At 35.4% G+C, this 23,228-nt stretch overlaps 1 protein-coding gene across 1 annotated transcript in view; it reads right to left on the bottom strand.

Annotated features, from left to right (window-relative positions):
* The window catches only part of LOC139940153 (protein Obscurin-like), a 115,686-nt gene that overhangs the window by 20,206 nt on the left and 72,252 nt on the right, over positions 1-23,228 (bottom strand). The window contains 5 exon segments of the mRNA XM_071936440.1: positions 9,568-9,768; positions 10,850-10,943; positions 11,125-11,406; positions 14,593-14,874; positions 15,821-15,886. Coding sequence (XP_071792541.1) covers positions 9,568-9,768; positions 10,850-10,943; positions 11,125-11,406; positions 14,593-14,874; positions 15,821-15,886 — 925 coding nt within the window.

The raw sequence follows: 23,228 nt of genomic DNA, 5'->3' as shown, positions 1-23,228 counted from the left end.
ATAAAGTCATTTTGTCTTAAGGCATGAGGTGATAAGTCATCACATGTGCGCACATTAACTCCTACTTCTGACTCCAAAGCTGGGATACATTTTGCATGTTTTCCATTGTTTGATCTTAGTGATGTCGGGGGGGGGGATCTTTTATGTCACACAATTATACATGTACTCTGCCATTTTCATTAAAATGTAAGACATACGTTTTCTTACAGTGGGCCATCAGACACTTGTGTAAACATGATGCCATGAAAAACACAATCTTAACTCTGGTTAACAAACTGAGTTGACTTAAGATGTTGTGTTCATTTTTATACAGCTTCCAAACACAAACATTTGCTGAGCACAGAAATAATTGCTCAGCAGTCAAAATACCATGAAGTTCACAATATTGTGACTGGTACTCCGTTACTTTCTTGCACAGCTGGTCGAGGAAATTCCTGTGCCTACTGTATAAAAAGAGAGGCCAGCGATACAGCTTGGATTCAACATTCATCCACTAGTCTCCTGACGAAGCTGACAGAAAGTTAGTCGAAATGCATTGCTGTGACCAATTAAGAACTCACTCCGCAGTGGGGAAATAAATAGTGATCCATTAAAAGCTAAAGTACATACCGTAGTAGTCCTGGCCGATTGTCTACCTTTCGCCCAGGAAGTAGTTAAAAAGCAGGACAGTTTTTTCAGAACTGAAAAGTCTCCCAAATTCCGAAAATCAACTCCGCGGTAGTAAAATATTTAAGGCAAGACACTTCCCTTAATAACATCCACCCACCCAGCACATACATATGATACACACATTATGTTACCACAAACCAAGTATAAATACCTCACCAAAGCCTCAAATCCCATAACCATTCATCCTCTGCTATAATCCATAACAATGAAAACACTTAATGCTTGAATGAGACACTACACTATCAAGTCAGATATCTGAGGGTTCAGGCTTGTACCGAGGACAAACATCCAAGATCTCAACAGCCAAATCTTAAATAAGTACTGCACTGACGTCATTCGTTCTTGATCATAAAGCCATATAACTCTCTGTATAATAGCTGGGACGTCTTTAAAATTCCAGGAAAAAAAACCCATAACAATAGCTATGCACATTGGACGGAGTGTACATGGGTTGTGTGTGATTGAACAGACAGTTACATAGAAACATCATGTACATGTATGGCCTATGACCTTGTAAGCGAAACTACAGCAATAGTATCATGTGAAAATATCAAAGCTCAAACTTTATCCGTTATTGGTATTTCCTTGAAAATGACCAGAAATGGTATAAAACATAAACTAAATTCAATCCGAGGGCTCACACACTGTAAATTTCCACCCAAAAAACATTCCACCACAGAACTGTGGCTGTCTTAAATAACTCTTGATTGCCTTGTACAATTTTAGCCAAATTAAAAACTACCTACTGATTAAAAAAATAAAACAGCTTTGTGATCAACATAACGAAAAGCAAGATTACCCATTACTAAAATAATAAAAAACAATTCCTGTTTCAAAATTGTTCAGGATCCTGGGTTCCATTTCCGAATCAGGCTGAGCTTGACACTGGTAAAAAAAAAAAAAAAAATGATTTTAGCTCAGATTCTCCAACAATTTGTCCCATTTCTTTGCCATTTTGAGACACTGGCCAAGAAATGGGTCAGGCCCCTTCCAGAACTGGGTCAATTCTGCCCAGGGTTCAATTTCATTAAGCCAAGATTTCTCTGTGCTTAGCATATTATCTTTATGAAATTGGCCAATGAAGCAACAAACCCTGAATAACTTCACACATGTATTTCCAAGGGGTCTACATAGTTAGAGATTACAAGGATCAAATCTCAATGTATATTTACAGAGATATTAATCAGTTGGCTGTGTAAATAGACAAGGGATGGGCTCACCTCCAGATAACATTTATCAACGAACAAACATTGAATGTGGATTTGTTGTTTGTGTGACTGATCATGAATACAAAAACAGGTTCGCACTTGAAATCAAACCCATGAAAAGAGGAAACGGGTCAAGATAAATTTACCTAAAGTCTACCTGATCTGCAATGATTTTTATTTGAATGAAAACTGTTTAATTTTTATTTTAATCAAAAAGCTTGCTTTACTAAATAAGATAAAACTTCCAAATTGTTGAGTAAAATATTTCTGGGGAAAAAATATATTTGTAATTCTATTGAAATTTGACCATCTTTTCAATAATATTTTCACAGTTTTATATACCCCATAACAGTCGTTTTGAAAACTTGTAAAGTAACTTGTCTCTAATTATCTCCAGGTTGTTCTCTGTTTGTCCATTATGATGGTTTAAGTTATGTCGGTCCAGTTTCCTGTTTAAAAAAAAAGCTATTTCTAGTAAAGACTTCGTCTTTGGAAATTGCCGCAATACTTTATTTGGGTCTTACAAAAATTTAAATATTTAAGGAACACGTTGCCTTGGATCGGTCGAGTTGGTCTTTAAAAAGCGTTCGTAACTGTTTGTTATAAAATGCATATGGTTAGAAAGATGTTTTAAAAGTAGAACACAATGACCCACACAAACTTGCCTCGAAATTGCGTGGTTTTACTTTTACTTTAGGAACTAACACGGTCGATCATTTTTAGTGGAATCAAAAATTTGACTGTGTTAGTCGGCGAGGTAAAAGGAAAACCACGCAATTTCGAGTGATACTTGTGTGGATCATTATATTCTACTTTTAAAATATCTTTCTAACCATATCATAACAAACGGTTTCAAACACTTTTCAAAGACCAACTCGTCCGATCCAAGGCAACGTGTTCCTTTAACTTTTGCAGATTTCAAGCATCTATGTTCAAAAACCTCTATACCCTTAGACATATAACAAACAGATTATTAACTAATATAATTTATATTAGTTTTGATCTGGAAGCTAACTGTCACAGTACCAATCCTCACCAAAATCCTTGTCTGTTGCAAACATAAAAAAACCCAATTAGACCAGCATTTAAGACCATGCCCCACCCCCACTCCAAAATAAATACTAATAACAAATTATAAAAAATAAAAATAAAAAAATCATTAAACCACAATAGCACAGTTTGATAAGACCAAACACAAAATTGCATAAATCTCTGGAAAAAGCACAGAATAGCCTTATTAATGATGAAAGGCTCACATAGACTTGCTGTATGGTGCACTAATGAAAACAAGATGGACAAAGATTATACACCCCTCCAAAAACCATTGACTAAGTTAGCGCTTGTACTCACTGGACAAAGTTTTGATGAAGTACAGTAGGCCTACACTTCTGCAGACCTTAGACAGTTCTGGATGATTCAAAAGATTCCAAACATGGAGAAATGATTTTACTGCATTTATAATAAGCTCAACTCCAAGACACACTATAGCAAAAGTGAACGATCAGCTGTGTACAGTGTGTAAAGCTCCTTCCTCATGCCACAAGACTTCCCCTAAAAATGTTGATCAATGATGGCAGCCACAATAGAGAGCGATTCCATTGACTGGGTAGGGTTTGCTTTCAGGATCAGAAGAATGAGTTGGATTAAGCTGTTTATAGTTGATACAATCATTGTGATGTATAATGAGCGTTCGTTCAGGGAGGCTCAAACAAGAATTCAAAGTTGACTGCGGGGGGGGGGGGGGGGGAGCTACACTACACGATTAGACAGGAAGTCACTGCACACTAAAGGGGACAATGTGCTGAAATTCTTTCAAGACAACACTTATAAACAAAAAAGTTTTTAATAATAAAATAAAGGATTGATGGGATTCCAGTGTACTCCTTTTAAACAGTAGTTCGCTGGCCAAATACAACACATGAGAACCAGTGGAAATTCACTCCAAGTGGTCCGGCTAGCTAGTTAATATGCAGTGTTGAAAAACTTCCATCCCTTTTTCTTGAATTACAGACAAGTGAAAAAGCTGGTTGACTACTGAAATGGCAAACCCTGACTTTCCCTGCAGACAGGGCCCAAGTTCATAGAGCTGCTAAGCACAAACATTTGCTACGCATGAAATTTTTGCCTTGATAAAAATCTTCCACATGATTTTAGGATACGCGAACAACAGATACAGCTGAATGCCAGAAACAAGCAGTATGCAACAAATGGAAATTTGGTTGGTAATCCTGTTTTTACAAAGAAAGAAATATCATGCTAAGCTAAGCAAATTTGTGTGCTTAGCAGCTCTATGAAATTGGGCCCAGGTAAACATCAACTGTGAACTGGAGTGAATGTGACTGAACTAACATTACAACGTTCCTATTTGGCCTTTCTATGACAATAACAATAAATTTGCTTATGACAAAGCTTATGACAATGGTGGCATCCAATATTCCATCCAATATTCCATCCAATATTCCATCCAATATTCCATCCAATATTCCATCCAATATTCCATCCAATATTCCATCCAATATTCCATCCAATATTCCATCCAATATTCCATCCAATATTCCATCCAATATTCCACTCCAATATTCCATCCAATATTGGCATTTCCTTGAACGATAACCAGAAATCGTCAAGAGACAAAACAAACTCACTCTTCAGCTCACTCACTACAAAGTTCATACCAGTACTGATCCACCACAATAAATATTTCTGTCTAAAACGAAAGTTTTCAAAATAGCAGTTTGACGACAAAAATGAAACCAGCACAGAATCCCTGCCGAGGCACACTATTTTTAGCTCTGCTAGTTTCACTCAAGCAGCAGGACTTAATATTTTGATGACATTGTTATGGTTACAGATTTGTGAGATATTGTGTTTATTCTGAAAACTGGATGATGACAAATAATTTCTTCTGAAGCCAAATACGCTGTTCAAAACATTCCCTTTATGCATCATGGAGCACAGAACTTCAACCATGCAGTGAATACAACAATAAAGGCTTAAGTCATCTTCCACATAATATATTTTGGCAGAGCCTAAAGGTTTTTCCCTTAGTGTCCATTAAAGGTATTTCCTTTAATTCACACAGAATTAAAGAATTAACTATACCACATAAAGACATCTTATATCTGAATATCTAATGCAGGCATGTAAGATTGTGGTATCATATTATTGTAAAAACACCAAAGCTGTAATCCTACTGTCCTCTAGATTTGTGACTTAAAGACACATGGACACTATTGGTATTTGTCAAAGACCAGTCTTCTCACTTTGTGTATCTCAACATATGCATAAAATAACAAACCTGTGAAACTGATCTTCGAAGTTGCGAGATAATAATGAAAGAAATAACACCCTTGTCGCTAGAAGTTGTGCGCTTTCAGATACTTGATTTCGTGACCTCAAGTTCTAAATCTGAGGTCTCAAAATCAAATTCTTGGAAAATTACTTCTTTCTCGAAAACTACGTTACTTCAGAGAGAGCCGTTTCTCACAGTGTTTTATACCATCAACAGCTCCCCTTTACTCATTACCAAATAAGTTTTTGTGCTAACGATTATTTTGAGTAATTACCAATAGTGTCCACTGCCGTTAAACTTCTCCATGCATAACTATACTATCGAGATTCAAGAGTCAGTCACCTCTACTGATGACCTCTACCATTTGAGAACCAGGCTAAAATGTCACATGAAATCCCAAACAGGACTGTACGCCATTCCTAACGATACATATCCAGCTGTTCAACTGCTTTGCCTTTTTCTTCCTGACAGCTGCTATGTAATTCACATTGAAGTTTAAAACACAAAGTACTGCGTTGGTTTATAATTATTGACAAAGCGTTGATTTGTTCCACTAAAAGCCAATAATAGTTCATACCATTTACCAACACTCCTGTAAAATAACTACATCTGAAATAATAACAATAACAACAAATTCTTAAAGCGCATTTCATAATAACCGTATCAATGCGCTTTACATTAGTGCCCTGGTCATTGGGCCAATACCGGTATCAAAGTCAAAAACAGTATTTGACGAGCCCACACTGTTTTGATTTGTAGTTATTGACAGAGCGTAGATTTTTTTCAATCTGAAGCTAACAAAGTTCATACCCATCTACCAACACTCCTGAGAATGACTGGAAATAACTCCATCTGATGATCTAAAATACAGCTATCCGCATTGATGAAACTGTATTTCAATAACGATAATTTATGACTATACACTCATGCCTTTTATAGCTCCACAGAAAATCAAAAACAATTCCAGTACTTTATGCCCATACCAAATACACACCCACATTGCATTAATGCACCAGTAGAGACTTTCCTCCTGGGCAGTTTGCTTGATAAACACTTAAAGGAACACGTTGCCTTGGATCGGACGAGTTGGTCAAAACAAAAGCATTTGTAACCGTTTTTTATAAAATGCATATGGTTGGAAAGATGTTTTAAAAGTAGAATACAATGATCCACACAAGTTTGCCTCGAAATTGCGTGGTTTTCCCTCTACTGTGCGAACTAACATGGTCGGCCATTTATGGGAGTCAAAATTTTGACCCCCATAAATGGCCGACGTGTTAGTCGACGAGGTAAAAGGAAAACCACACAATTTCGAGGCATGTTTGTGTGGATCATTGTATTCTACTTTTACAACATCTTTCTACCCATATGCATTTTATACAAAACGGTTACAAACGCTTTTCAAAGACCAACTCGACCGATCCAAGGCAACGTGTTCCTTTAAGTTCAGCATTCCATGTCCTACCCCCATAGTGTACCAAATCTAACCTGAATCCAGAGGAAATGCACTAGTGTTTTTTATATGGTTCACTTCATCTTAAAAACAAATATATATGGAACAGTTTTTACTACCTGTATGTGTGGCAAGTCATTCGTACAGTAAGTCAAAGCATGGAGGTAGAGTTATAAAGTCAACATACCTATGGCGGTATATGAACTCAATCAGCTGGTTGGTTTCTGTACATTTGCATATTAGCTGTCATCATACATGTATGAAGCAGGTACATGCAGGCACGCTTCTAATAACTCCAATGGCATGAGCATATATCACAGCACTGCAACTCGTGGGCACTACTTGAAAAGTTATTATGTCCCTGTCTGTGACTCAGAAGAGTGGCCAGCCAGACCACAAACAACAGCATAACAACAGCTGATCTGTGGTTTCATGAACTACAGACACTGTGCACATACTGTTGAAGTTTCTCCAAGTGGAATGTGCACCAAGTTCAAACCACTCTGTTGTAAATGGGTCAACTATGCTTTTGATGTACAACTGTGAGACTGGAAACAAAATACCTGTGGGCATTCACAACGCAGATCCGCCCTCTTTTGAAACTTGACAATGCACTGAGTGGAATCTCATATCATGATGCCACTCATCATCACAGTGGGATGCCTTGCACAGGATGGCCCCATACTTCAAAGTTACCATGGCAGGAGTCACAGAATAGTAAAAGGGTCAGAGATAACCAACACACCTACCATGATGTCTAAAACTCAACCACTGCACAGATTATGATATGTGAACTTAGTGACGACCCGTATCACAACCACTGGTTGACTGGCCTTAAAATGGTAACCTCTTGGAACATTCCATTGTTGGCAATTCAGAGGGAAGACCATAATCCTTGAGAGCATAGTAGAGGAAAAGACTGAGCAGGGCTGGATTTCACAAAGAGTTCACTACATCTCTTCCAGTTAGGATGAGTTACTTGTCCTAACTTAGGGCTACTAGCCTTAAGTTTTGATCAACACCTATAAAGAGTCCGATAATTTATGACTATCTTTGTGACGACCCAAGTTCTAAAAACAACTGGTCATTACCAGAAGGTGAAATGTCCAGAGAAAATTGTACAGACAAAAAGCTCACTCCTTACAAAGTTCATACGAGTAATAGTATCAATCTTTCAGAAAAACAGTTCCATCTGAATAACATCAAGGTTCGAGAAAATAGCATCTAAAGACCCTGCAATGATCCTTGATTATTTTGATTGCCATCCTCAAAATAAGCCAAGTATCTATGGACACAAAACATTAAAGACACCCAGTGGAAACTATTGGTAATTGTCAAAGACCAGTCTTCTCACTTGGTGTATCTCAACATGTGCATAAAATAACAAACCTGTAAAAATTTGAGCTAAATTGGTGGTCGAAGTTGCGAGATAGTAATGATAGAAAAAACACCCAAGGGAAATCAAGTATCTGAAAGCACACAACTTCGTGTGACAACCTTGATTTCGAGACCTCAAATTCTAATTCTGAGGTCTGAAAATCAAATTTGTGGAAAATTAATTCTTCCTCGAAAACTACATTTCTTCAGAGGGAGCCGTTTCTCACAATGTTTTATACTATCAACCTCTCCCATTACTCATTACCAAGTAAGGTTTTATACTTATAATTAATTTGAGTATTTACCAATATTGTCTACTGCCTTTAATTTATTTCTGTTGTTTAAAAAAACAAATGTGACCGCCAAATGTTGAAAAATTCTATCTCACATACAAGCTGGTGTTATGGTGATTGGCGAGTTCTAATTTACTTCTACAAAAAAAACCAATGGTGTACATTTCCTGTAAGTCAAAGTCTGACAAAACTTGTTTTACTGAAGCTGATTGAATTAACAAATCAAACATCTAAATAAATCCATCCTAGATCAAGTCATTTACTTGAAAATTGTTTTGGACTGCAGTTGTACCATTTTTAATGAATTTACTAATTGACAGTCAATCTATTCAAAACATTGTATCATAAAAATATGAACGTTTATGAACGAGTCCTATTTTTATAACTTAACAAGTTGCAGCTTCCATTTGATAAAAGATTCAGACCTTATCATTTTCATTTTAGGGGTGTTCTTATGAAGGCACTGGAATCAAAGTTGAAGCAGAAAGTTTAAACTTTAATAGGCCTATGTGATACCATTAGAACTCTATTGATAAAGGGGACAACAAAAAAGAAAATAAAAAACAGTTAGAAAATCATTCCTGCAAAAGACTCAATTCATATGGGTCTCTTTATTCTAGCAAACCAGCCTAGCGTGAATCAATCTGTTCTGCCTGATAAATTCACTTCAAGGCCCTCCTGCTTAGCTATTTATAAACACTACCAGTCGTGTTGGTAAGATTGTATGGTTTGAAAAACAAACAATGATTTGAGTGTCTGGCTTGAAGCTGGTATCATTTCCAAAGACCTGGGAAATGTTGTCCAAGCTCAATATCATCATGTTGACACAAGAAATCATAATATTTACAGTACAGCATCTTAGATTTCAGATACAGTTTCTGAGACACTGGTTGGCTCCTACCGCATTTGGCTGCTACCCTTGATGAAATGTGCATGTGTGAAAGGCTATCATTGGCTGAGAGTTGTGCAGAGCACAATGCATTTATAGGCTACCACCTTGAAGAGGTTAAATGATGATGAAACGATGGAAATTGCACAAATTTATAAAACATATTGTACCAAGTAAGCATTTATGACCCGTTCATGAGGGCGCCCTCCAGTGACATTGTGTGCATGGTCTATTAAACATCTTTCTTTTGTACACGTATATCTACAACTTACAAGGAAAGTTTGAAAACTAAGCGATACCTGTTTAAACAATTCTGAAAATCAAGAAAAAAACATGACAAATAAGAAGAAAAAATAAAGAGGAAATGGCAATATGATAAAGGATACAGTTCCATAACCATGACGACGTCCCGTTTAGTCTGGTAAGCGTCGAAGAGCTTGACCAATCGCTTGTTATCCAGCATACCCATCACTAGAACCTCCCTCCTCATATCATCCCAAGCCCCGCCCTTCACTCGGATGATCTTGGCTGCGTACTCCTCTTTGGTCTCTTTGTGCTTGCAAGTTTTGACGACACCATACGCACCTCTGGCAAAGCAAGCAAAATAAAAAAGAAGTTAAATTTGGTATGAACTCTTGAATGGTTTGCAAGGTAAACCCCCTTTCACACGAGAGCAATTTAGCAAGTGTCCCTTGCTAAATTGTAGCATGGTTGTAAAATTTCACAAAATGTACCCCGTGAGAAATGAAAAAATGTTTGTCTACTGTCCAAGTTCTCTTGCAAAATCTTGTCAAACATTGCTACATTTTACAACCATGCTAAAATTAAGCAAGGGACCCCAGTTAAATTGCTGTCGTGTGAATAGTATTTTAGAGGAGAACTAGTGTACAGGTGAGAACTATGTAATAATCTCTTCTGCCAAAAAGAAGCAGTGTGTTTCTGAGACAAAAGGTAACTAAAATTCACTGTGGCTCATCATGGCCCGTGCTGCAAATCTAGTTGGTGGGTGCTTAATCATAATTTCTCATACAACATCAGATACAAGTGCTAATTATAGGAACCTTTGCTGTCATTCTTTTCAAGTCAGGGTTATATTGTGCAAGGATAGAAGCTCAAAAAAAGGTTGCTTTCAAGATATTCCAGTGGATTTCTCACAGTGTTGTCTGTTGCCGTGCGTACGCGTATACATACGCGTGCAAGACGCATGATGCAAGACGCATGAATTCTTGGTCACCATTATCTTGACTGCACAGCGTTAACACGCAAACACAACGCAATATTTGCGCGTTGTGCAGCTTGCATACACACGGCAGACTGTGAGAGTATGACAAAAATTTGAATTTCTTAACGTTGGGAGCTGAATTATTTTATGAAAATGACGGATTTGTGAAGAATAGATGTCGACCAAAACCCACCGCAGGAAAATATATGCTGCCATGGAATGTGAATCTGTTGAAATTAGTGGCTTGTTGCAGGTAAGATTTTAATTTATGATGCTGTGGAAATTTTCCGCCCCAGAAATGTACCCTGATGTCCAGGACGTCACTGTAGCACAATACGAAAGTGTAAGGCCGCCAGGGCTATGCCGAAACTGGGCCCAGATAAAGTGTTTTTACTTTTTTTTTTCAGCTGAGACTTTTTTTTTACCACTCAATCAGATCAACTTACCTTCCAAGTTCATTTTGCAGGTCATACTCATCTTCTATCGTTACACCTTTCTTGATTTTAACTCTACTCTGAGAGAAGAATACCTCTTCTGGGTCTGAAAATGCAAAAAAGAAATATTATGAAGAGGTCAGAATGAGGCATGATATTTGATCATTGGGAACAAAAGTAGGAATATTTTATTAAGTTTATAATCTACATGTACATAATGGTATGGGCTTTATTATACAATAATAGGATTTATAAACAAACAGTGGAACCAAAAGAAGACGACTTACCAGGAATGGTGACCTTAGCGGAGTGCGACACCTCCCCAGCCATATTGATGGCAGTCACCTTGTACACCCCCTCATCATCTGGGACAGCTTGATCCACCACCAACGAGCACTTGTCTTCACCCTCAAAGAGGAACGTGAACTTACTGGTGGGTGAGAGAGGGCGTTCGTCCTTGTACCAAATAACGTCTGGGTCTGGGATCCCGTCCACGTGGATGTCCAGGCGGAGTTGTTCACCGGCAGGGGCGCTGGTATCGGAGAAGCTTTTAATGATGCCGGGTGGTTCTGGAAGCAAAAACGCAGAAACAGTTTGAGTAATATGAGATTGAATTTTTTGTTTACTATTGGTCTAATTGTTGCTTGTCCATGAAATTCAATTGAGCCTGATGATTTGCAAATAAAACCAATACAGCAGATTTGTCTCTAGTAAAGAAAACTATTTTTTAATTCTATAGTAATTACAATTAACCTTTTCGGCGAAATGGTGGTGCAGTGTTTGGTTTTTTAAACAGACAAATTCACCCTAACATAAAAGTGTCATATAGTAACATATCCATCGTATCTCAAAATGGCATATAACGACAACAACAACAACAACAGCAACAACAACAACAACAACCACAGCAACAAAAACAACAACCACAACAACAAAAACAACAACAGATATATGCTGTAATAGAGAGATTACATTTATTCAAAACTGGTGTGCTGCAAACAAAAAAAGAAACAACTTATTTCATCACTGATTCTTTGCCAGAGCACTGAAATTTGTGTGTAACAATACCTTCTTTAGCCATCATACCTCGTCCAATATTTTCCAAACGTCATGATGCCTCAACGTTACCAACATTACTAACATTATGAAGGCAAAGAACGATTCCAAACAAAAATTGAAATATTGCTGTGTGCCCAGCTGGCTACTAACATTGTGCTTAAACTAAATAATGCATAGACTATTGATTTATGCAATTGATTATGATATAGAATTAACCATAGTATGGCCTTTTGAAAACACACACACAGACATTGAACTATTTGAATAAAATGATAAATTAAAGGAGTTTTAAAGGGAGGGTATACCTTGGAAACTACAAAAATTAATGACGATAAAAACTTACTTGGTGAGAAGCACCTGCAGCTGTTGATAAGGCCACACAAAAAAAACAATTATTGATCGTCCCCGCCCGACCGTTCAAAACCCCCCCGACCCTATTTTTTTTATTTTTTTTTTTTTTTTATAATAAAAAAACAACCTTTTCAGCTGATATTGTTTCAAAATGTACAGGTTTGAAAAGATGTTTAAAGAAGGTTTTTATTCATGTTGGCAAAGCCAGAACAATTCTTCAAATATTTTCTTGGGCTACACTGTGCTTAGTTGTTTGAAAAAGTTTACAGAAAATGTCATCTAGGAGTAAAATTTGTTTGACAAAACTATTTAAAACATCAAAAACACACAAACTCTTTGTTTTATAGTGATTGTGATGATTTCTTTATTCTTTATTTCATATTTGGCATGTCAATAAAACTTATAATAAAAAAAATAATAAAAAAAATAAAATAAAAAACCTCCCTCCCTCCCCCATTCGCAAAAAACAAGGACTATCAACAATTTTTTACTATTATGTGGCCTAATGTGAAATGTTTTTCGAAACAATTCCCTTAAAGGGGATGTGGTTGTGGTTTTAGAGTGGGGGGATTCAAAATCATTTCAATCTGAGAAATTTTTTTTGCAATGAAAAGTTTCTCAGATTGAGATTTCAATTACGGACTATTCTTCCAGCGTGGACATAACTGCTCAAGAATTTTGGCATTATCTTAAAAACACAATCACCTTTTGAAACTTTATTTTCACTGGTTTGCTTTATTCTATTATATATAGCTAAATTTAAAACAATCAAATGATTTCAATATCAAAAGGTTTACTTTGCCTTTAAAGACACTGGACACTTTTGGTAGTTGTCAAAGATTAGTATTCGCAGTTGGTGTATCTCAACATATGCATAAAATAACAAACCTGTGGAAATTTGAGCTCAATCGGTCGTCAAAGTTGCGAGATATTAATGAAAGATAAAAACACCCTTGTCGCACCATGGTCACACGAAGTTGTGTGCTTTCAGGTGCTATATTTCAAGACCTCAAATTTTAAATCTGAGGTCTCGAAATCAAAGTGGAAAATTACTTCTTTCTCGAAAACTAAGTCACTTCAGAGGGAGCAGTTTCTCACAATGTTTTATACTATCAACCTCTCCCCATTACTTGTAATTAAGAAAGGTTTTATGGTAATAATTATTTTGAGGAATTACCAATAGTGTCCACTGCCTTTAATAAAGACAGGTGATCGTTTATTTCTTCCCATGGCGTGTTCCCAGTAATACTATAGCATCCTGAATGACATTCTCAGGGAAGACCTTTAGAGGTCGTGGGTCTCCTCTCAGATGAGGTAGAGATCGTCTAAGACTACACTGACGTGGCATGTTCGCAGTAACACTATAGCATCCTGAATGACATTCTCAGGGAAGACCTTTAGAGGTCGTGGGTCTCCTCGTAGATAAAGCTGGGATTGTCTAAAGCCCCTTTCACACAAGAGCAATTTAGCAAGGGTCCCTTGCTAAATTGTAGCAAGGTTGTAACTCTTTACAAAATGTAGCTCATGTGAAAGGACAACAATGTTTGGTTCCAACATTGCTACATTGTGTCGGAGGTCTGGACCTACGACACAATCTTCCGCTAGCGGAAGATTTGACCAAGGATGTGCGCGAAATCATTGTGTGAAGGGAAACCTTGTAAGACTACATTAACAAGCAGTTTCATCACCATCATAAGAATAAGACAGATTTACACAGTCTTAGATTTTAAGGAAAACGCCACAAGATCACAGGTTTTGGCTCATTAAAACTTTCATGTGGATCAAATTCATTAGACCTCTTCAAATACCAAGTAATAGATCACAAGGGAAACTGACCGATTAAATTTGAATATTGTTTCAACTAAGAAGAATTTGATCGGGGTCGCCCTATAATGTAAAGATTTTTGTTTCAGGGTGCCAGTCAGTTTACCTTATTGGTTTAAGGGTGTCATTTTAGATTTTTACTAATATTTTCTTTTTTGTCTTAATGTTCAAATCAATTCAATTCAATTCAATTAATCCTTATCAGATCCCAAAAAGGGTAATTCAAATGCTCGCATACATGTTATGTATTTCTTAATTTTACCATATATTATATTTTAACAATGTACAATTTGTGGCTGGTATCTTGTTAATTTCTGCTTAGCTCTATGAAATCGGCCCTGGTTTGATTAGTTGTGTCCCCGTTGCTAATCTGAACATGTGAAAATGTGTAACCAATGACTGAAGCTCAGAATATGCTTCGGGTTAGGGTCATGGGTGCTTAGAGATGTTCTTTTGGAGGTGTTCGGCGCTATAAATGCAGTTATTAATATTAAGATCCCCTACTATATGTAGTTACTTACCTGCAACGTCCAAGTACAGCATACAGCTAGCCTGTCCATTCAGGTTCTTAGCTACACACTCATACTCCCCGATGTCCTGGTACGTCACATCCTTAATCTCCAATAGACAGGTCCCATCCTCCCTATAACTGGCCTGCATCCTCTCGTCTGACACCACGTCTTCATCTCGGTACCACTTCACCGTGGGCGGGGGCTCGCTCAAGACTGTGCAGCTCAGTAGGGCGAGGCCGTGCTCTAAGACGTACACATCCTCCAGGGTACCAACGAACACTGGCTTAATATCTATTGTTGAAAACAAACACAGATTTAATATCTACAGAGGGAAGGAACAACAACAACAGCTTTCTTGATCCAGAAGACGATTAGATCATACTGATCGTAACGTAGAGTTCAAACCACAGGTTCTTTTCAGAACCACCCCAACTCATCTAGAGATAGTCATTACATGATGTTACCGCAAACCTTTCCATAACAAGATCAAAGAATATCATTTTAGGGTTGTTATATTACACTGCCAGAGCTGCCAACATTTGCATTTTGCAATCAGGGAGATTTTGAACAAGAATCAGGGAGGTATTTAGATAGGAAGTTTCCATGATCAGGGAGGTTGTAAAATTTGCTCATCAGAACATGAAAGATTGGTGTTTTTTGGGGGGGGAACTTTCTGCCAAATCTGGGAGAGGTGGCTGCTCTGCCTTGCTGTGTGATAAGCACTGAACACTCTTGCTGAAAACAAAGCTAAACAATTTTTTTCCCCGATTTTTAGAAAGGACTCTGGGAAAACAGTGAGTTTACATTTACAGTGCTTTTTATCACACATCTGTGTATAAAATTTGTTATGGTTTTTTTCCCAACGTGATTGTGCTTTCTTAATTTTTAAAAGTAGTTCTAATTTACTTACAATTCAGCTGATCTTGCGATTTTTACGTTTGTATAATAAACCATTGCTGAATGAATTTTAACAAAGTCAATCAATTTGAGCCTGCGACCTCTAGGTTAACAAGGAGTTGCTCAACCAACTAAGCCAACTTGGTGGTCTACCTATCTTGTCAATATTTTTGTTTGGGGCGACAGTAAGAAGTCATGCAACTAAATATCGACAAGAAGCCAGGGATTCTGACCAGTAAACGAAATAACCTGGAAAGTGATATTGTAAAAGGATCAATGTGATATTGTAAAAGGATCAATGTTTTAAATATCAGTTACTGAAAAACAATATTATATTTACCTTTTGCAACAGAATTCTGCTTCTTAAGACAACATTTTGGAGTTGTCGATGAGTCACTTTTTGAAACTGTGTGTGTAAGGAAGGAAAAGACCCAACATAGGTAAGACCAACAGGCAGATGTAGTGTGCAAGCATAGCAGATATGTTTCATTTTGGACCAAAAATCCAAACTCTCACAAAATTCTTGATATATCAATTTTTTTTTTAGATTTATACCCATTCCGCACTGAAAAAATGTCTTTGGTAGTTCGTTCTGTATCATTTGGAACCATAAAAATCACCATAATTTACTGCAAGGACGATTTTGCACAGGGCGGACAAAACTGCATATGCAAATGAGTCCGGGTTAACACAATTGCATTAAGCAGCAGTGTCCAGGCGGATATGATTGCATATGTAAAAACGTCCGGAGGACATTACTGTTTGATTTTTCCATTTCGGACCCAAAATCCAAACTCACAAATTTCTCGATATATCTAAAAAATTTGGTTTTAAACCCAGTCTACACTGATGAAATGTCTTCAGTAGTCCATTCTTTATCAGTTGGAAACATAAAATCAACAGAAATTTTTTGACCCCAAATCTGAAAATTTGACCATACCGGTATGGTCGATTTTTTTTCATTTCGGACCAAAAATCCAAACTCACAAAATTCTCGATATATCTCAAAATTTTGGTTTTAACCCAGTCTACACTGATAAAATGTCTTCAGTAGTCCATTCTTTATTAGTTGGAACCATGAAATCAAAAAAAAAAATTCATCCCAAATCTGAAAATTTGACCATACCGGTATGGTGATTTTTTTCATTTCGGACCAAAAATCCAAACTCACAAATTTCTCGATATATCTAAAAATTTTGGTTTTAAACCCAGTCTACACTGATGAAATGTCTTCAGTAGTCCATTCTTTATCAGTTGGAACCATAAAATCAACAACAAAAAATTCACCCCAAATCTGAAAATTTGACCATACCGGTATGGTCGATTTTTTTCATTTCGGACCAAAAATCCAAACTCACAAAATTATCGATATATCTAAAAATTTTGGTTTTATACCCAGTCTACACTGATAAAATGTCTTCAGTAGTCCATTCTATATCAGTTGGAACCATAAAATCAACAGAAAATTTTTGACCCCAAATCTGAAAATTTGACCATACCCGGTATGGGCTATTTTTTTAATTTCGGAGCAAAAATCCAAACTCACAAATTTCTCGATATATCTAAAAAAAAATATTGGTTTTATACCCAGTCTACAGTGATAAAATGTCTTCAGTAGTCCATTCTATATCAGTTGGAACCATAAAATAAAAAAAATAAAATTCACCCCAAATCTGAAAATTTGACCATACCCGGTATGGGCTATTTTTTTCATTTCGGACCAAAAATCCAAACTCACAAATTTCTCGATAAATCTAAAAATTTTGGTTTTATACCCAGTCTACACTGATCAAATGTCTTCAGTAGTCCATTCTATATCATTTGGAACCATAAAATCAACAGAAATTTTTTGACCCCAAATCTGAAAATTTGACCATACCGGTATGGGCTATTTTTTTCATTTCGGACCAAAAATCCAAACTCACAAATTTCTCGATAAATCTAAAAATTTTGGTTTTATACCCAGTCTACACTGATCAAATGTCTTCAGTAGTCCATTCTATATCATTTGGAACCATAAAATCAACAGAAATTTTTTGACCCCAAATCTGAAAATTTGACCATACCGGTATGGTGATTTTTTTCATTTCGGACCAAAAATCCAAACTCACAAAATTCTCGATATATCTAAAAATTTTGGTTTTAAACCCAGTCTACACTGATAAAATGTCTTCAGTAGTCCATTCTTTATTAGTTGGAACCATGAAATCAAAAAAAAAAAAATCATCCCAAATCTGAAAATTTGACCATACCGGTATGGTGATTTTTTTCATTTCGGACCAAAAATCCAAACTCACAAATTTCTCGATATATCTAAAAATTTTGGTTTTAAACCCAGTCTACACTGATGAAATGTCTTCAGTAGTCCATTCTTTATCAGTTGGAACCATTAAATCAACAACAAAAAATTCACCCCAAATCTGAAAATTTTACCATACCGGTATTGGAAATTTTTTTCATTTCGGACCAAAAATCCAAACTCACAAAATTCTCGATATATCTCAAAATTTTGGTTTTAACCCAGTCTACACTGATAAAATGTCTTCAGTAGTCCATTCTTTATTAGTTGGAACCATGAAATCAAAAAAAAAAAATTCATCCCAAATCTGAAAATTTGACCATACCGGTATGGTGATTTTTTTCATTTCGGACCAAAAATCCAAACTCACAAATTTCTCGATATATCTAAAAATTTTGGTTTTAAACCCAGTCTACACTGATGAAATGTCTTCAGTAGTCCATTCTTTATCAGTTGGAACCATAAAATCAACAACAAAAAATTCACCCCAAATCTGAAAATTTTACCATACCGGTATTGGAAATTTTTTTCATTTCGGACCAAAAATCCAAACTCACAAAATTATCGATATATCTAAAAATTTTGGTTTTATACCCAGTCTACACTGATAAAATGTCTTCAGTAGTCCATTCTATATCAGTTGGAACCATAAAATCAACAGACATTTTTTGACCCCAAATCTGAAAATTTGACCATACCCGGTATGGGCTATTTTTTTCATTTCGGAGCAAAAATCCAAACTCACAAATTTCTCGATATATCTAAAAAAAATATTGGTTTTATACCCAGTCTACAGTGATAAAATGTCTTCAGTAGTCCATTCTATATCAGATGGAACCATAAAATAAAAAAAATAAAATTCACCCCAAATCTGAAAATTTGACCATACCCGGTATGGGCTATTTTTTTCATTTCGGACCAAAAATCCAAACTCACGAATTTCTCGATAAATCTAAAAATTTTGGTTTTATACCCAGTCTACACTGATCAAATGTCTTCAGTAGTCCATTCTATATCATTTGGAACCATAAAATCAACAGAAATTTTTGACCCCAAATCTGAAAATTTGACCATACCCGGTATGGGCTATTTTTTTAATTTCGGAGCAAAAATCCAAACTCACAAAATTCTCGATATATCTCAAAATTTTGGTTTTAACCCAGTCTACACTGATAAAATGTCTTCAGTAGTCCATTCTTTATTAGTTGGAACCATGAAATCAAAAAAAAAAAATTCATCCCAAATCTGAAAATTTGACCATACCGGTATGGTGATTTTTTTCATTTCGGACCAAAAATCCAAACTCACAAATTTCTCGATATATCTAAAAATTTTGGTTTTAAACCCAGTCTACACTGATGAAATGTCTTCAGTAGTCCATTCTTTATCAGTTGGAACCATAAAATCAACAACAAAAAATTCACCCCAAATCTGAAAATTTTACCATACCGGTATGGTCGATTTTTTTCATTTTGGACCAAAAATCCAAACTCACAAAATTATCGATATATCTAAAAATTTTGGTTTTATACCCAGTCTACACTGATCAAATGTCTTCAGTAGTCCATTCTATATCAGTTGGAACCATAAAATCAACAGAAATTTTTTGACCCCAAATCTGAAAATTTGACCATACCCGGTATGGGCTATTTTTTTAATTTCGGAGCAAAAATCCAAACTCACAAATTTCTCGATATATCTAAAAAAAAATATTGGTTTTATACCCAGTCTACAGTGATAAAATGTCTTCAGTAGTCCATTCTATATCAGTTGGAACCATAAAATAAAAAAAATAAAATTCACCCCAAATCTGAAAATTTGACCATACCCGGTATGGGCTATTTTTTTCATTTCGGACCAAAAATCCAAACTCACAAATTTCTCGATAAATCTAAAAAATTTTGGTTTTATACCCAGTCTACACTGATCAAATGTCTTCAGTAGTCCATTCTATATCATTTGGAACCATAAAATCAACAGAAATTTTTTGACCCCAAATCTGAAAATTTGACCATACCCGGTATGGGCTATTTTTTTCATTTCGGACCAAAAATCCAAACTCACAAATTTCTCGATAAATCTAAAAATTTTGGTTTTATACCCAGTCTACACTGATCAAATGTCTTCAGTAGTCCATTCTATATCATTTGGAACCATAAAATCAAAAGAAATTTTTTGACCCCAAATCTGAAAATTTGACCATACCGGTATGGTCGATTTTTTTCATTTCGGACCAAAAATCCAAACTCACAAAATTCTCGATATATCTCAAAATTTTGGTTTTAACCCAGTCTACACTGATAAAATGTCTTCAGTAGTCCATTCTTTATTAGTTGGAACCATGAAATCAAAAAAAAAAAATTCATCCCAAATCTGAAAATTTGACCATACCGGTATGGTGATTTTTTTCATTTCCGACCAAAAATCCAAACTCACAAATTTCTCGATATATCTAAAAATTTTGGTTTTAAACCCAGTCTACACTGATGAAATGTCTTCAGTAGTCCATTCTTTATCAGTTGGAACCATAAAATCAACAACAAAAAATTCACCCCAAATCTGAAAATTTTACCATACCGGTATGGTCGATTTTTTTCATTTCGGACCAAAAATCCAAACTCACAAAATTATCGATATATCTAAAAATTTTGGTTTTATACCCAGTCTACACTGATAAAATGTCTTCAGTAGTCCATTCTATATCAGTTGGAACCATAAAATCAACAGAAATTTTTTTGACCCCAAATCTGAAAATTTGACCATACCGGTATGGTCGATTTTTTTAATTTCGGAGCAAAAATCCAAACTCACAAATTTCTCGATATATCTAAAAAAAAATATTGGTTTTATACCCAGTCTACAGTGATCAAATGTCTTCAGTAGTCCATTCTATATCAGTTGGAACCATAAAATAAAAAAAATAAAATTCACCCCAAATCTGAAAATTTGACCATACCCGGTATGGGCTATTTTTTTCATTTCGGACCAAAAATCCAAACTCACAAATTTCTCGATAAATCTAAAAATTTTGGTTTTATACCCAGTCTACACTGATCAAATGTCTTCAGTAGTCCATTCTATATCATTTGGAACCATAAAATCAACAGAAATTTTTTGACCCCAAATCTGAAAATTTGACCATACCGGTATGGGCTATTTTTTTCATTTCGGACCAAAAATCCAAACTCACAAATTTCTCGATAAATCTAAAAATTTTGGTTTTATACCCAGTCTACACTGATCAAATGTCTTCAGTAGTCCATTCTATATCATTTGGAACCATAAAATCAACAGAAATTTTTTGACCCCAAATCTGAAAATTTGACCATACCGGTATGGTAGATTTTTTTCATTTCGGACCAAAAATCCAAACTCACAAAATTCTCGATATATCTCAAAATTTTGGTTTTAACCCAGTCTACACTGATAAAATGTCTTCAGTAGTCCATTCTTTATTAGTTGGAACCATGAAATCAAAAAAAAAAAATTCATCCCAAATCTGAAAATTTGACCATACCAGTATGGTGATTTTTTTCATTTCGGACCAAAAATCCAAACTCACAAATTTCTCGATATATCTAAAAATTTTGGTTTTAAACCCAGTCTACACTGATGAAATGTCTTCAGTAGTCCATTCTTTATCAGTTGGAACCATAAAATCACTAACAAAAAATTCACCCCAAATCTGAAAATTTGACCATACCGGTATGGTCGATTTTTTTCATTTCGGACCAAAAATCCAAACTCACAAAATTCTCGATATATCTCAAAATTTTGGTTTTAACCCAGTCTACACTGATAAAATGTCTTCAGTAGTCCATTCTTTATTAGTTGGAACCATGAAATCAAAAAAAAAAAATTCATCCCAAATCTGAAAATTTGACCATACCGGTATGGTGATTTTTTTCATTTCGGACCAAAAATCCAAACTCACAAATTTCTCGATATATCTAAAAAAAAATATTGGTTTTATACCCAGTCTACAGTGATCAAATGTCTTCAGTAGTCCATTCTATATCAGTTGGAACCATAAAATAAAAAAAATAAAATTCACCCCAAATCTGAAAATTTGACCATACCCGGTATGGGCTATTTTTTTCATTTCGGACCAAAAATCCAAACTCACAAATTTCTCGATAAATCTAAAAATTTTGGTTTTATACCCAGTCTACACTGATCAAATGTCTTCAGTAGTCCATTCTATATCATTTGGAACCATAAAATCAACAGAAATTTTTTGACCCCAAATCTGAAAATTTGACCATACCGGTATGGGCTATTTTTTTCATTTCGGACCAAAAATCCAAACTCACAAAATTCTCGATATATCTCAAAATTTTGGTTTTAACCCAGTCTACACTGATAAAATGTCTTCAGTAGTCCATTCTTTATTAGTTGGAACCATGAAATCAACAGAAATTTTTTTGACCCCAAATCTGAAAATTTGACCATACCGGTATGGTCGATTTTTTTAATTTCGGAGCAAAAATCCAAACTCACAAATTTCTCGATATATCTAAAAAAAAATATTGGTTTTATACCCAGTCTACAGTGATCAAATGTCTTCAGTAGTCCATTCTATATCAGTTGGAACCATAAAATAAAAAAAATAAAATTCACCCCAAATCTGAAAATTTGACCATACCCGGTATGGGCTATTTTTTTCATTTCGGACCAAAAATCCAAACTCACAAATTTCTCGATAAATCTAAAAATTTTGGTTTTATACCCAGTCTACACTGATCAAATGTCTTCAGTAGTCCATTCTATATCATTTGGAACCATAAAATCAACAGAAATTTTTTGACCCCAAATCTGAAAATTTGACCATACCGGTATGGGCTATTTTTTTCATTTCGGACCAAAAATCCAAACTCACAAATTTCTCGATAAATCTAAAAATTTTGGTTTTATACCCAGTCTACACTGATCAAATGTCTTCAGTAGTCCATTCTATATCATTTGGAACCATAAAATCAACAGAAATTTTTTGACCCCAAATCTGAAAATTTGACCATACCGGTATGGTAGATTTTTTTCATTTCGGACCAAAAATCCAAACTCACAAAATTCTCGATATATCTCAAAATTTTGGTTTTAACCCAGTCTACACTGATAAAATGTCTTCAGTAGTCCATTCTTTATTAGTTGGAACCATGAAATCAAAAAAAAAAAATTCATCCCAAATCTGAAAATTTGACCATACCAGTATGGTGATTTTTTTCATTTCGGACCAAAAATCCAAACTCACAAATTTCTCGATATATCTAAAAATTTTGGTTTTAAACCCAGTCTACACTGATGAAATGTCTTCAGTAGTCCATTCTTTATCAGTTGGAACCATAAAATCACTAACAAAAAATTCACCCCAAATCTGAAAATTTGACCATACCGGTATGGTCGATTTTTTTCATTTCGGACCAAAAATCCAAACTCACAAAATTCTCGA

This window comes from Asterias amurensis, chromosome 7 (assembly GCF_032118995.1).
Source record: "Asterias amurensis chromosome 7, ASM3211899v1".
Classification (NCBI taxonomy): domain Eukaryota; kingdom Metazoa; phylum Echinodermata; class Asteroidea; order Forcipulatida; family Asteriidae; genus Asterias; species Asterias amurensis.
This window is presented reverse-complemented; position numbering and strand designations above follow the sequence as displayed.